This window comes from Diplotaxodon limnothrissa, linkage group LG14, assembly GCF_057381915.1.
Source record: "Diplotaxodon limnothrissa isolate DT_005_m linkage group LG14, D_limnothrissa_male_GT1.1, whole genome shotgun sequence".
Lineage (NCBI taxonomy): Eukaryota > Metazoa > Chordata > Actinopteri > Cichliformes > Cichlidae > Diplotaxodon > Diplotaxodon limnothrissa.
The window spans coordinates 26,089,205-26,105,550 of record NC_140609.1 but is presented as its reverse complement, the minus strand read 5'-3'; the positions used below and the strand labels follow the sequence as shown (position 1 = coordinate 26,105,550).

Genomic DNA, 16,346 nt, shown 5'->3' with positions numbered 1-16,346 from the left:
CCAGCAGCAAGGAAGTCCATGTTTGGCACAACGGGGAAGATTGTGTTACCTCCTGGCTGGCTGGTCACTGCTGGCCTCATACCAGTGACATCACAGCTAAAGTTTGATAGCCGTAGCAGATGGGCAAATTCTGTCTAACGTGTTTGGTCAAAGTGCAGCTTCCAGAAGCCTCTGAGCCAATCTCAAAATGTAACATTAATCTCAAATACATTTGCATCTAATTAAACAGAGTCATGTTTTTATTAGTGAATACAAAAAGGATTAACTACACAATTTACTTGTCATATTTAATTACCAGTGATTCTGGATACTTATTATTGGATCTCCTGACTGCATTTTAGGTTTCATGTCACTGTTTGTTGCAGCTCTTTACAGACCTTTTATCTGGCTGTCAGGTTTAATTGGTGTAATCAACTGTGGACTTGTTTATAATGTCAGCAGCAGAATGAACTGACCCGCGCTAACAAAACCACAAATGGCAACTTATGTTAATTAACATCTTCAGATATCCTCCAGCAGGTGGAATAAACAGACTCAAATCTAAAACTTTGAAAAGTCAGAGATCATCAGTTGATTTTGCCACAGCTTCTTTTTAAATAATGAAAATAAGGCACAAAATAGAATTTGATCACATTTTAGTATGATGAGTGTTGATAGTACACCTCATTTATTTGAAATTCATCCAGGGACCCAGACTTTCTTGTCATTTTTTAAAGTGACCTTCAGCAACAGTTCTCCAGGTTTTCTGAAGATCTTCCAAAGAGATCTTAAAAAAAAAAAAAAAATCTGAGGAAACAGGACAAGCGGAGGGCAAAAGAAGTGGCAGGTCTAATAAAAACTGTAGCAGATGAACAGTATCTGTCCTTAAGAAACAGAAAAAAAATAAGCAAAGACCTGAAACAGGAACTGAGAGAATCATCTGATCTGTAAGTCGATCCAGCTACGCTTCACTGAAGCCTCACCAGATATGGTCTGCATTTAACCCGGTGCTGCTGTTTCTCATTTATTTTTACAAAGAAATAAGAGGTGGTTCAAGACTTTTGCACAGTACTGTAACCTACATCTGTACAGAATACATTAAAATAAAAAACTCCACACACAATAATGATGCGATCTTTTATCGTTTTAATCTTACCTTTGTGATTTACACCTTAAAATTTCTGAATTTTCTCTTTTTTACAGTTTATGAAATCCAACAAAAACAAGTACAAATGCCACACAAACATCCCGTAACATACGTTAGAGGAAAAATGTGAACTGAAAAAAAGCACAGACAGTTTCATTGGGTATATATCTCTGAAGTGAAACAGCTCAGGTAACAGGCGCCCCGCTGCGTTAAACATTGGAGGAGTGATACACGAGGACAGTATGTACATTCATCTTACAATTTGTCTCTCGGAGACATGTTTTCATCATTGCTTTTCCACATTTGATTTAAGGAGGGATGACGCTGAGGTCGTGCACTGTGCGCCGTGTGGTCGACTGCGTTACATCAAAAAACCGAGAAGTCGTGTTGGCAGCGGACTCGATAACAGGATATGAACAGCTAGAAAATAAGGCAACGATAACTGATCTCATTCAAAGGCTCGTTAAGATTAAGTTCAGAGTAAATCAAAAGCGATGCGATTCAGATCCACGACTTTTGCCTTAGTGAGATGAGACGCTGTGAAAAGATGAAAACATAACTGTATGCTGTCGGTTTAAGTTCATCAGGTAGATTGTAATAAATGATGATGTAACAAAAGTCACATAAAGGAAGGGGATGTCAATATCTGTGAAATAAGTCTTTTAAAGGGTGTAATATAAAATCCTACATAACATAATGCTTAAAACTGCCATTTATTATTATGATAGAACCGTTTACCTTCTTCATACCTCTCCAGGTTAGCGGTCAGCTATTATATGAGATAACACATTAACCTTTTTGAATTAAAACTTAGCAGTTAGTCATAATGAGATGCTACTTTGTTGTTACTCCAAACATTTAATTACACTTTTACAAGCTACAATATTATCCAACAGTTATTACATTATTAGTAGTTACACATCCTGATGAGTTGGGCCAGAAAAAAGCAGGAGGTCAAACGTGAGGGTGAAACGCTTCGGTGGAACAGAAACTCTTAGCGATCGTTTTAATTAAAGACACATTAGAAAACGGGGCAACTCAAGCCAAAACATGAAGGTTTCCCCACATCCAGCAAGTGTGATGTAACAAAGTGGTAAGTGCTATTGCTGTACAGTATGAGCAGTAACGTGTTTTCATTTGTGTTGGTCGTGTAGAAAACCCGCCACCGTGCTGAACAACAGATTTCTTAATCGATAAACACAGACAAGGTGGAAGAAAGAATTTGGAGGTCACAGACAGTGAGGGAAAGACATAGTTTGGAAATTACTGGAAACATCATGCTGTCATTTAAAAGGGACATTACAATGGGGCAACGAATCAGATGTTAGTGTCAGACATGTGTGCAAGTTCATCACAAAGAGACATCAATGACTGTCACCTCTCACACACACACACACACACACACACACACACACACACACAGGATCATAGCCGCACCCACAGCTGCACAAAGCTTAATCAGATTATTTGCATAACAGTGATCCAGCTCGCTTTACGGTGCCTCAGAGATATGGCTAAGACTAAATGAAGGACATTTTTATTGGGTCACTTTTATCGCAAAGTAAAGCAGGCGAGGGGGGCATGACGGGGTGGGGGTCGGATGCACTGAGGGACAAACTGCTGTAAATATGTGTGATAGAAATAGTTCTCGCTCAAAAAGCGCTTATTTCATCTTAAGTATATTCTTATTTATATTCAGACACAAAATAGATACTGTGCGCAGAAGACGTGCGGTCTACTTTTCGCTGGCCTTGCCTTTGAACTTGACCACCATGACGGTGATGTTGTCAGGGCAACCGCGGTAGAAGGACTGAAGGACGATGCTCTTGGCGCCAAAGTGCGGCTCGTCCAGTCGTTCCCTGATGAAGCGAACCGCCTCCTCGTTGCTGAAGGTGTCCCACAGGCCGTCCGACGCCAGGATCATGAACTCGGGCTGCAGCTTGTTCAGGTCAAAGGACATGACGTCGGGATCGGGAATGACCACGTTGAGGTTTTTCAGAGGGTAATCGCCCAGAGAGCGGGACATGGCCAGGATGCCCTGGACGCGCCACGAGCCATTGAAACTGATGAAACCGCCTGAGGATGCGTGGGTAGGATATTAGAAAAAATGTAAGAAACCAGGATAATAAGACAGAAATTACAAAAACAAAGGTGGGAGGAGACACACGTGTATAGCTGTATAGCTACTTAACCATTAAAATGTAAAATATTCTGACAGATTAAATGACAGGATGTTTCATCAACTAAGAAATGACATCAAAACGCAAACATGGCTCTTTGCCACTGACCCAGTGCAGCACTGTTTTTGTTAGAAACATTTAAATTCATTTCACATCCTGCATGTACAGCTGTGAGTCCACTATGGCTTCCACAGATATGCAGACAGGGAATTATACTGGAAATTACTGGATACTAGGCCATGAAGACTTCCGAATTTGCAGTGAGCAAGGCCATATGCAGGATGTTAAAAAGTACTGAGGTTAAAAGTTCAGGCCATGGCTATAAAAAAATCTAATTATGTGTAACTCTGACTAATAAAAAAGGTCCAAAATTCCTGCAAAAATTCCCAGAAAAAGCAGAGGACTTGGTCTCTCTGTCCTCGCTTTAGCAGCCACTGATTCTTCAGCTTCTGTGAGGTATTAAAAGTTAAGCTTGTAAATGCATCTTCAGGCATTTATCGTTATATTTGTATTCAAATAGCCCATGAATTGTGTTTTTTTCCCATTAATTTCAGTATTTTAGCATCATTGCTGCTGACAGCATGTTACACTAACCCTCAGGAGGCACCAAACTCACTGTGGACCATTTATGGATAATTCAGCCGCTAAATGAGCTTGTTTGGCTCATGAAGCTTTATTACATCTTTTCTTTTTGTTGTTGATGTTATAATAGAAAAAATTCGCCCGTTTTTTTCTTCTCTAGTCTCAGTCTTTTATCTTTTTTGTCTCTTGGTGCAGTCTCCGTCCTTTTTTTGTTAATAAAAATGTAAAAATCCCAGCAAGGTTTAAGTTTATGATTAAATACAAATTGGTTATCATTTCCCAGCACAATATAAAGGAATGAGGACAAGTTCAAGACTTTTCCACAGAACAGCACAGACTGTTAAGAATATACCTAATTAATATTATTATAAAGCTTTAATATAAATGTAAACATATTTTATTATTAGTGTGCAAATTTTAGGGGAAAAGGCCTCTGATTTACTGTGTTTTGTATTTTTTTAAATAAATTAGTCTTAAATCTTAAATGTGAATTTGCTGTTCGGTACTTGATTTATTATTGAGGAGTTAAAAATATTTTTATTTCTATGTTTTTATTTAAAAGTGACAGTGCAGTTTGACGTAGTTCCAGTGCAGAGCATTAAACAGTTTACAGTTTATAATTGTTGCTAATTTCCTGCCCTTGTCCCTTGTTGGGCTTTTACATCGACAATGCACAGGCAAGGTTTACAGCATTCACATAAATTTACTTTTCTATTATCAGACCATAAATTTACTCAGCCAGATGCTCCATAATGCAAAGAGATCATCAGCTCTCCTCAGGAGAGTGCTGGCGTTTTAAGGCTGGTGTTGGAGTAAAGGCTCTTCAGAAGAGATCAGTACAACAGTCATTCTGCACATCACAGTTTATGATTGAAGCTTTGGGTGCACTTCTCACTAAAGGCTGCTAAAAAACTGTATGAAATTTCTCCACTGAAAACATGCTTCTCTTATCAGTCAACAAAATCTTTCATCTTCAGTACCAAATTGGACCACTAGATGGCGATAGTGGGCTATCCTTCTGCCGATCACACTGACTAATCTGGAAATTTGCCATCAAACTCTCCTCACGCAGAGAGTATGCAGATTGGGTTGGAGGGAGAATTGCGCCTACGATTACACCTTAAACACTGAACACCATCTGGCTGGTTTTGATAACATGCTGCTTTAGAAGCAGATAGTGTTATCAGTCAGTAGGTTTCGATGTCAGCCTGAGACTGAGATGTATGAGGGGGGAGGACTGTGCAATGGCTTTTAGCTTTGATCATAAGAAGACTCATTTCATGCTTTCATAGCAACAATGTGAGTTTGGATGCTCCCTCAAGTTTTAACTGAAGTCTTTTCTGTTGCTCTGAATATAATGAGAACTGCGTATGGGTCTGGATCGCAGCCCATTTTCTCACCGGCCTTCTTGATCCTCTTACGCTCCTTGAGCTGGTAAGGTTTGTGGTCGTGCGATAGAGGAATGGCATTGCCGTCTTTATCGCAAAGAACTCCGCGTGAGTCTCCAACATTAGCCACTGTCAGCTCCTTATCAGACAGCAGGGCCACCAGACATGTAGTTCCTGAAACAGAGGAGGGGAAGGGTAGAGGAGAAGCAAGGAGATGATAATCACGGTAGCTGGACATGAATTTCATAGCAGTCCATCAAACAGCTGCTGAGATATTTCTGTCTTTACCAGAGTGATGGAAAAACAGCATTCATGTGGTTCAAAAATACCATGCTGTTATTAATCAGTGTTTATTAAAAACAATGTGACAGCTGATAAATTTATGTCAGCTCATTATATCCCCAATTCTTAAACCTTAGTATGTGTGATTGAAAACTTGATCCAGTGACAGACACACAATGTTTTACAGTACAGTATAAAAACACAGCGCTCTTCCAAGACACGCACGTCCGTCCTGAAGCCACGTGCAAACAATTCAAACGCTCTTTGACGCAACTTCTCTTTCTTCCACTCTTTTTCTCCTTCCTCTCTTTGTTTAGCTTCCCAGCCAGGCAGAACAGTGTATGTACTCAGGATCTGAGGCCTATTGTATGAGATCCAAAGTCCTGTAGAGAAAGAACAGATCTGCCTGTTTGGCCATCTGCTCACACCGAGCGAAGACAAAAGTGGACAGAGAGAGAGGGACACAGGAAAGAGGGAAAAGAAAGTTCTGGACCACCCGGACAGCGAGAGAGGGGGTAGAGTCAAGTCACAGTCAGGATTTTAGGGTAGAAAAATGCCAAAGGAGACAAAAAAGGGCTAAAAACTAAGCAGGTTTAAATGCCACTACAAGTATGTGGATGACCTACTAACATTTCAAACTTTTCTTTTAAGTTTCACATATTTGTGCCGATGCTGACTGAAAATGTATGTTTCAGCTGTTTCTCATTGAACCCAATGGAATAAATCTCTTCTCCATGAAGGCTTCTTCCATCAGTTTGCAGTTATTCTGTCCCAGACCTGACGCAGTCGCTTGGTGAGCAGTGAAACGGTAAAGAAAAGGCTGCAGTGCATGATGCAGATGAAATAAAACAAGTGTGAGATGGGCATAGAGCTGGAGGACAGAGACAATTCCTCAGCAGGACAGTGATTTTATTATTCCCCTTTGAGGAAAGATTTGGGGTGAAACTAGAGGCGGAAAGTAACTAGTCTGAAGTGAAGTGAAAATTGATGCCGCTTAATTGTAAATCTCACAGACCTTGTGAAAAATCTATTTCTATTAGTTTCACCACGTTATGCATCCCTAATCCTTGTGCCTATAGCTGTCACTGCACTGTGCCATGCTGTCCAGCTAATTATCCTTATCTAGTTCCCATGGTGATAGAGATAATGGACTGAGGTGCCTTCCTAGCACACCCTTCCCCAATTAGCCCAGCCTCTCAGTGCACACATTCAGCATTCCCTATTAAAATGGCACCATGGCCCATATGCACCCTGTGCTCATGCTAATTATGGGCTTAGCTTGGCCAGGCACACCTTCAACACTCCAATACCATTAACATCTTAACCCCAGTTAGTCTCTCACTTCAATTTGCAACACTGCACTAATTCACTCTTTCAGTTAGCAAACTCTGACGGGCTCTATTTATGCTCTCAAATACATCTGGAGAGTTCAGTCTAAGTGTATCCACAGCACCCGAATGGATTTATGCACTTAGCCAACCTGCTTGGCATTTAGGTGAAAAATGTGGGGTCAGGACTGCCACCATCGCGCTCGCCCTACCTCGCGGTCTTCTTCAAAGCCTTTCTAAAAACACTACCTGCCCATTAGCACATCCACAGTAATTTTATCCCTTAAGAGCTGCCATCCTGCCTTACTTCCTTGGACTTGAACTGTTAACATTTAGAGCAGTATATTATTTTTAGAATGTGGATCATTTCGACCTGCTTTATAAAGTCAGAGCAACACTCTGGATTTGCATATCACGCCTCTCAGACCGTCTCAGGTTTTTATTTTCATTCCATTCATTTTTTTTCACCCCTAAATAACTACAGCAGCTTCCTCGGGGTCAGTCCCAGCCTTTCTGGAGCCCTGTGTAAGATTTAGCTTTGGCTTTAGTGTGCAAAGCCGAACCAACCTATCATTTCTCCACTCTCTCGTTCTTGGCAAAATAGGAGAGTAGCAGAAGATTTGATTTAACTGGGCTATGACCATATCTATTCTAGTTAGTCTAGTTCAGGGAGTTTGGTTGTCAAAGTCAAACCTTAATCTGCTTTAACGTTCCTCCCCTAAAGCTGGAATGCATGCTTAATATAAACAGCACAAACAGAGGTATTCAATTCACTTCAATGTTATTTACATAGCTCCAAATCAAAACAGCATTCGCCTCAAGCCGCTTTATTTTGTAAGGTAAAAACCTTGCAAAAACACAGTGATCGAGCAAGCACTTTGGCGACAGTGGGAAGGAAAAACACCCTCTCAACAGGAAGAAGTTGAGGGTAAGGGGAGGAAAATGCTCTCCTTTCTTGGTCAAAACCCAGTGGCCACCTTACCCTCCACGCAATTTATCTGCCCAAACTTCAGTTTCGCGTCCAGCAGAAATGAGTAGAAGCCAGCAAAGCCTTCTCTCTAATGCTGCACTCATTAATTGATCTTTATACAACTTGTGTAGTAGACCTCGAGACCTGAATGTTGGTAGAGTTAACCTTTAATATAATTAATCTTCCAGTTTCTTTTCCCTTCCCACAAACAAGAGGGTGCAGAAAAAATAAAAAGCTTAACGCCCCGAGGCCTTACAGACCTTAACAAGTCTTTTAGAAATAACATCAATCTTGCAAAGACTTAAAACCTGAATTCTAAGGTGAGAGCGAATTCCTCACACACACACACACACACACGCACGCACGCACGCACGCACAACAAGCTTACAATCTTTTTTCAATCTATCCAAAGGTTGTACAGTCCTGCAGTGGGCAGCAGCTACTTTAAAAAGTCTCCATGGTGAGTTCAGGACAACGGAGGTGCAACTGTGACGTATGTCTGACGTTGGAGCCCATCAAACGTGTTCGATACTAGCTTTCTTCAGTGTTAAGCTGATGTTACAGCTTTTCCTACCATTCAGTCTGTTTTTAAATACTTACAAACTGATCAGTCATAATCTATTCCTCCCTTTGACCACAACAGAAAGAGGAATGCTTGAGGTCTGCTCCTAAATTACATCACGTATTACTGGAGGATTCCTCTGAATCTGCTGTAAAGAGACTGGAAGCATGAAGAGAGGGCTTATATGATGGCATGCTCTGAGGCTCATTTGCAAAAAGTTGACTTTTTAAAATGAAGGGATGGTATTCTACCTCAGCTCCAACACTGCCAGTTGAAAAAAGCCACTAATTTTATCAGGCCTTTCAGAGCCCTTAGGGCCCTCTCTTAAGTTATCTAGAGAGAATTGTTCTGACTTCAATGTTGGTAACATCTGAATATCTAATACCCTATAAATAATCCATTCACATAAGGATTTTTGTTTGTTTTTCCTCTTTATACAGATATATAATGCTGTGACTGGTTGTGACAAAGTGGAGTAGCAGTTGCAATGCTCTCCATTTTTTTCCCGGGTTTGTTTGTGTAAGCGTTTTGTTGCCGGCAAATCAAACATTCTGCAAATTAAGGCAAATACTCAGTCACGTTTCTTTATATTTTATTATGTTACAGATTAAGTCATTTGTTCATACTTACTTTGTTTTTCTTTTCAGTCTTCATGAAATTAAATTCACTGTAAATAAATTGCTCACTTCCCTACCACCTTCCTTGGCGTTCGAGTCTGACTACTTCACACTGGGCAATTATTCAATAAAAGATATTGTTGGCCAAAAAAAGCTGATGTCACAGCAACCAGTGTAAACTACTTTTCTCTAGCCTGAACATTTATAAAACCTTATACTGGAAAAAGGTTTTAATCTTTGCTGTGTCCTATTCTCACTTTATTTACCTAATCCCAGAAATAATGTTCTCCATGCTTTAAACACTACAGACTGATGTGCAGCCACCAAATATCCATCAGTTTCAGGTCACAGGGTAGGCATTGATGACATTGATGACATGCTCGAAAGCGCCTTCACAGTGATTAGTTGGGATCATAACACCCTGCTGGCCTTCATAGTTACTGGCACCAAAATTCAAACTGTTTCTTCTTCTGCCCCATAAACAAAGTGGCTGCAGAGTTTGAAACAAACTGCTGCAAGCTGACTTTGTTTGAACAAACATTTAGTTAAAGTGCGTTTTAAAGTAACAACAGCCATCAGTCATACTTAGTCAGCTGTAACTGTTTCTGTTTAAGTAGCAGCACAGACACAGTCAGGAGGCTGAGTTTTGTCCGATTATGATCAAAAATAATTTATAAGAGCCGACATTTTCGAACAACTTCAACAACCACTCTAGCTGTAGTATTAGGTGGTAGCAGACCGAGTTCATGGTCAGATTTTGATCATGACACCGTAGCTCAAATGATCTTTTCAAACCATTCCACTTTGATCAACTGAGTTAATTTGAGCAAATTACTGCATTTAAGCCTGGGTGGTCTCTATCGATGGTGATGTGTAGTTAGATTTCTGGGGAGGTGCACGTCAGGTTACGGCCTAGGTTTGACAACCTTAAATATGACACGCTTATTTGACTTTTTGTTATTGCAAATAAATACATTTAATTAAAAAACTTTCAGAATGATCTAATGAAAAAGCAACTGACCTCACTTTATATATGTAACTGGCATTATTATGAAAAAGAAAAGAAAAAAAGGACTGGATCTGCCACAGTTTACACAGCCTCGTTCCACACGCACTGTAGGTTTAAAAAAACTGCACCGAACACATTTGGTATAAACAAATATTTGCCTGAAGGGGAATATGTGGCACACAGAACATACTAAAATTCAATGATTAATGGCAATAAAGAAACACAAAAACATACGCATGAGAGCAAAAACACAACGAGTAGTGCCTCACTAAGTGGAGCTTCATTCTTGAGAGATTTGAAGATGAAAATGAATAAAGACCGGTGACCTCCGGGAACCCTTACAGTGTCTCTTAGAGGTCAGAAACCGGAGAGGATGTGAACAAAATGATGCCGTGTAGGGTGAGGTTGGTACATGAATGTTTAATTTCTGCTGTGCAAAAAAGTTAATTTGTTTTTGTTATACATATTTTCATCTTCCTGGAGACAGACTATGGTGCACGTAATATTTCTGCACAAATTTAAATCTTACATTCCCAACCTAAATAGTTGTTTAATAGAATAGACAGACGCCTTTTTTTTTTTTTTTTAAGATGACATGGCTAACGGGTCAGCGTGGCCTCTGCTGACTGCAGATTATTGGACGAAAGCAAAACAGTCCATTTTTCTGTTGTTGCATGCAGACATGTCACCCAGCCACATAAAGATTGGTACAAGCAGAATACCATACAGCATTAAGGAGACTGTTTCCATAATAGACTCTAAGCTCCTGGGCACTGCATCAAAGTCCCATCTTCCTTATCTTTCTTTGAGGCGCTTGTGTTCGCTGATAAACAACACAGGGATGAATGAACAGGGGGATAAATCTGATACGCTGTTGTCCTGGGGACGGGGAGCTGAATTGAGAGTGTGTATCTCTATTCTGCCTCACTCCCTCCCCTGCTAGCTCAATTTAGGCCCCCCGATTACTACAGAAAGCAGGGAGCTGCGCGCCCTAAACGATGCGATTGTGGAATCAGATACAAGGACAAGAATGCACAATTACCTGATCAGCAGATTCCCCCGAGACACCTGCAAGAAAGCCACAACAAATGCCACAGCAAATTCAATCCCTGAACTAGACAACACAGGAGCCCATTTATTGTAATGGAGATTGCAAGTTTATCTAGAAGCATCATGTCAGTCTGTCTCGCTGTGCTGTCCAAAAAGAAGGATGGGGCATAAGAAAAAGATACGAGCAGATGGATGTGTGGAAAGTATCTTTAAAACTCAATGCAACAGGTCCACTTAAGAACAGAAGGCGGCAGCGGGATCAGGAGAGGAGATTTACTTTTGGCCCCTTTTGGGAGTGACAGATCAGAAAGCCGATGATTATCTCCAGATGGAGAGGCAGCAAAGGAGGTGGAGGATAAAGCATCGAAGAGCAGGTGACTTCAGCTGCAAAACCAAACCTTCGAGAAGGAAGGATCAGCTGAAAGACTGAAAGACTGAAAGCTCCAACTCTGTTTTTAATTGACCTCGTTAACATCCTTTGTCACATGTCAAGCATTCACAGAAGGATGTGAGGCTTTCTCAGGGGCTCTTTCATACCCGTGACCGCCTCGCCACCTTAGATGTGATTCACATGTCACTGTTGATGCAGGTTTTCATTTAGCCTCTATGCTTTCTCTTTACCCTCATGTCATCGGTTGAATGAGAGAATTCCCATGTGCTATAACTAATTTTTCACAGATTTGACCTTCATTCCTGCTCGTTACAGAAAGAGTAAACTCGCCATAAAATAAAGGATTATATTTCATATTCCACAGCATGTCTAGGGCTTACAGTTAACATGCATGTTACACAGGTGTGGGTGCCGGAGGTGTTGAAATGATGAAAAATTCACCTGTTTACATCACAGAAGGTTGGCGAGTATGGAGTGTGTGTATTAGCTACGCACGCATTAATTGCTTTGTCTGCTCGGCCTTGATTACCGTTTAAATGGATTTTGCTTTAATTGCGGAAACAAAAGCAGGTAATTCAGCTGCATCTGGAAGGCAGATCTGTCTGAATCAGCATTGCAGCAGGCGGCGGTGAAACTGTATGTAGTCACCGCATCGCTAAAATAACCGAAGACCTGAGAACACGGCAACATGATGATCACCACCCCCAAAAATGTGCAGAAAAACAAAACCCCCCCAAAACCCACTTCAAAAGAGCACGTCTCAAGTGACAGCTGACCTCACAGGTCTATTACAAGTGACAGGCTCGGCCCTTGAACTGTGATGCATGTTTACAATTATTAATGAAGGCCACGTGCTTTTTTTTTTTTCTTCTTGCCCCATGTGAGTTCTTTACAGCTGCTTTCAGTAACTTTGCAATTAACTGCACTTGAAGAAAATCGTCCATACAAACAAAACTTTGCAGTTACAACTCTGAAGACAGATTCTGTAAATAAAGACCTACTCGAGACTCCTTCCTCCTGCATTTACTCTCTCACCTTCACTTTAACCGGGGCACTGGAAGGAAAACTGACCTTCCCACAGAAATGCTGAATTGTTGAGGTTGCAGAAAGTCACTGCAGTGAGACCAGGAAATAATCTTACGATCCATATTTAAACTCTCTTGACTTTGTGTTCAATAATCCAATAAAGGCAGCACAGAAGGAAGACTTGCTATGAAACTCAAACAAAATCACTCATGTTCATGAATATGTCCACATCGTTCTCCTCCTTCTCCTCCTCTTTCCTGAGGTTGTTTAGCTGCACTTAGATTGGACTTTGCCATCGACCCTTTGTGTGTCTTTCTGTTTTGTATTTGTTGTTCTCGTTTTATTCTGCCTGTGGTTCTGAGCTTCCATTTCCCTATACTGTATAGCTTTAACCAATAAATAAAAAAAACAAAAGAAAACACACTTCCAACACATGAATCCACTCCTCTGAGCCTTTTCCTACCTCTTTCTATCCATCTCTCTCTCTTGCATTACCACTCTCTCCTTGCATGCCTCCCGAGATAATTGCTACAAGCCTTGTGAAGATCAACTTGTATTTAAACAGCTGAATAAGCAAGGCCTTGGGGTGCTGACAGTCACTATTCAACAACCGTCAAATGAAATAGTGGAGAAGAAAATAATTTGTGTGCAGCATTACAGGGGACACTGCAGCAAAACACCTTTTGCTTCCATCTTGCGCTATCTGTATGCTCTTTAGTTTTGTGGTTGCACGTGTAGGCGGAAATACTGTATGCGTGTATTTTGATAGTTGCTAGCTACCGAACAAATGTAGCATCTAAACAACAACAACAAAAAAGGGCAGAAAGTTGGCATATTTGCAGAACGTATCATGTGTGAAGTTACGTGAACGGGCAAATACGCACCTGCTTCGTTGTAAGCGGCAGAGAGCTTTTCCAGTATTTCTCTGTCCAGCGTCAGTATCTGCTGCTCCAGGATGGAGGGGTAGGAGAGGCTTATCCTCTCCCTTTTTTCATCTTTCTCCTTGTCTTTTTCCCTGTCTCGCTCTTTCTCCCGTTCATAGGTCAGTAGCTGCTGGCGCAGAGCCTCTGGCAGGTGGGTCTTAGCAAACTCAGCAGCAGCCTGATAATGGAGAGCAGAGGGAGACAAGTAGAATTAGATGACTGCAGATAAAAAAAAAAAAAAATTTGGTGCTAGAAGAGAATAAATTCTGACATGTTGATGAGGGTGCTTTTCTTTTAATTGGTTATGTTTAAGCAGAAGCATAGGATGCGTAGGTCTCCATTTTCAAATGCATGGAATACTTAAGGGTTATAATGAGCAGAGGTGATTTATCATTTTTCAGCACTAAAGGCAGCTTCTCAGTTCTGAGGATATATATACACTTAAGGTTTAGGAAAATCAAACAAGCAACCAGCCACACAATAAATCCTGCCCAAAATGGTGACTTTAATTTATTTGCATATACATTTTCCATGTAATTTTGTTACATGCGTTACAATGTAATCATTGTAACAAATCAAATTTACTAGACTGGTATACATTCAGTTTATTTTAAGCACATTTTCCTCACTGATTAATTATTTGAATAAATAAATCTTTGACTTTGTATATTTTAGTTGCACTTTGCACAAAATTATGGCTTCGTGTTTATTGAGGGTAGAGAATCCTTTTTTTTCTGAGTGCCATAACTTCTTCTGTGTATTCAGTTTAGGTTGGCCAATAAATCTAACATATGCATTTGTTTGCATGAACTCAGAACCCAGGAACAAGAAGCAGAGTTATTCACAGTTGGGGGATCAGACAAGGTGGAGAAACGCTAGCATACCTCAGTGGAAAATATCCCAAAACTGCCAACTGGCACATCTAACACTCACAGATTAGCATCTTTTATTTGTTAAATCCTTACAAAACCCAGAATGTAAAAACAAGATGTTGAGGCCATGTGGAGTGATACATGGTGGAACTATTTTTTGCCAGCAGCTCCCCAGAGTTTCATCATGTTAAGATTTAAAGCTGCCTTACCAGCAATAAAGTAAATACCGTAATTGTCGGGCTATAAGCCGCTACTTTTTGCACCAGCTTTGAACCCTGCGGCTTTTAGTCAGGTGCGGCTTTTGTATGGATTGTCCATGATTTTTGTCATATCGTAAGACGATTTGTTTTATTTGTTCCGCTATTGTACGGCACTACGTTGCCTGGCGGAAGGGCATGTGATCGGACACACATCGGGGTTCAAGAGTAGTATGTTGGTCACATGTCCATCCGCCAGGCAACATAGTGCCGTACAAGTAGCGCGAAAAACAAACTTCAAAGTAGCGCTACACGTTCAGCGGGAGGCGTGGATGACAAGCGGCCATAAACTTGCGAAAAGCAAGTTATGCTCAACTCCACCGGTGGATTCTGACAGCGTGGAAAAGTGTGAAAACATCCACGATCACCAACGGATTTCAAAGGGCTGGACTGCTGCATGATGGAGAGGAGGACACTGCCACGGCCCTTCTGAGGGTGTTCGACTCTGACACTGACAACGAGGATTTCTTTGGTTTTGAAAGTGACAACGAAGGAAAGGAGCTGAGAGTGGATGACGAAGCCATCCTGAACCTGTTCATATCCGACACTGGGGAAGATGGTGGGAATGACTGACTTTTCTTCTTGTTAAAGCCGTGTCACTGCACCTGAGCCTAAAAGGTAGTCCGAATCTATTTTTCTGGTGTGCTGTAGGTTATTGTTATGTACTACATTTGTTACTCATTTATGAAGCACAGTACATGTTTCGTACTTGTAATTACCGCTACTTGTACATATACCTAAAAAGTTATGCAAATATGTACCCATAACTTGTTTTTCAAAATATTAATAAAAGTGATGTCTCCAAACAGCCATCTCTTTCCTGACAATTCGCTTTGTGCATATTCTCTTACATAATGATAAGTCAACATTGAAACACCTGCGGCTTTTGGTCAGGTGCGGCTAATGTATGTACAAAACAGGATTTTCCCCTGATTTTAGCTTGTGCGGCTAATATACAGGTGCGCTTTGTAGTCCGGGAAATACGGTAAGCTGATTTCCCAACATGTTCCAAAAACATTTCCTATTTTGGAGACAGAATTGCAAGTGCAGTAAGTACAGATACGTACACGGTGACTTTGGCAGGCTGGACTAGCAGTAACCCGCTTGTTCTTTCGGTTTTGCTGAAGCAGATAAATCACAGATAAACAGAGATAAAGAAAGAAAAGTGCACCGCCAATCAAGTGTACACAGGCTAATGCTGTGGGATTGAGCTGAGCTAGAGAAACTTTATCCTCACCACTATCTATTTTACTCTAAGGACATCAACAGATTCTGTACAGATTCCCATCGCAGGTCCAGAGCAAATAATGCCTGCCTCCTCAGGCCCGGGCTTCAGAGAAAGCAGGCCAAGCCAAGGTCATGAGGTACAAATGTCAGATAATATACTGCTAACTTGCTTCTGATCTGCATGATCCCAGATTCATAAAGCTCATATTTCATGTGGTTTCCCCTCCTAACACTTGCGGTGATTGAAGAGCAGTCAATTAAGAAAACAGAACGAGGGAAAAGGATTGCAATTTCCAGGCATTGGATATAATGATTAGAGGTCGTATGACAGAGAAGCTCAGATGAACCTGATGTCTCGAGTGCTCATACACTGTCCCCATTTAGCTCTCTCTTCTATCCATACCTCCCTCTCTTTCACTCTCCATCTATATCTCATTCTGCTCTGGGAAATTGCTTTCAAGGACTTAGATAACACTGCCTCCTCTGCTTTTTCTCCACACATGAAAACAATTCTTCCACTCCTCTCTTGTTATATCTTGTCAGCATAGTTGAAGCT

General features: G+C 40.9%; 1 protein-coding gene across 1 annotated transcript in view; it reads right to left on the bottom strand.

The window, feature by feature from the left end:
• Positions 1-1,114: 1,114 nt before the first annotated feature.
• Positions 1,115-16,346, bottom strand: part of ppm1lb (protein phosphatase, Mg2+/Mn2+ dependent, 1Lb) — a 55,563-nt gene continuing 40,331 nt past the window's right edge. The window contains exons 2-4 of the mRNA XM_085371335.1: positions 13,396-13,612; positions 5,289-5,450; positions 1,115-3,202 (exon numbers count right to left, since the gene is read on the bottom strand). Coding sequence (XP_085227461.1) covers positions 2,862-3,202; positions 5,289-5,450; positions 13,396-13,612 — 720 coding nt within the window. The 3' untranslated portion in view covers positions 1,115-2,861. The remainder of the gene's footprint in view (positions 3,203-5,288; positions 5,451-13,395; positions 13,613-16,346) is intronic.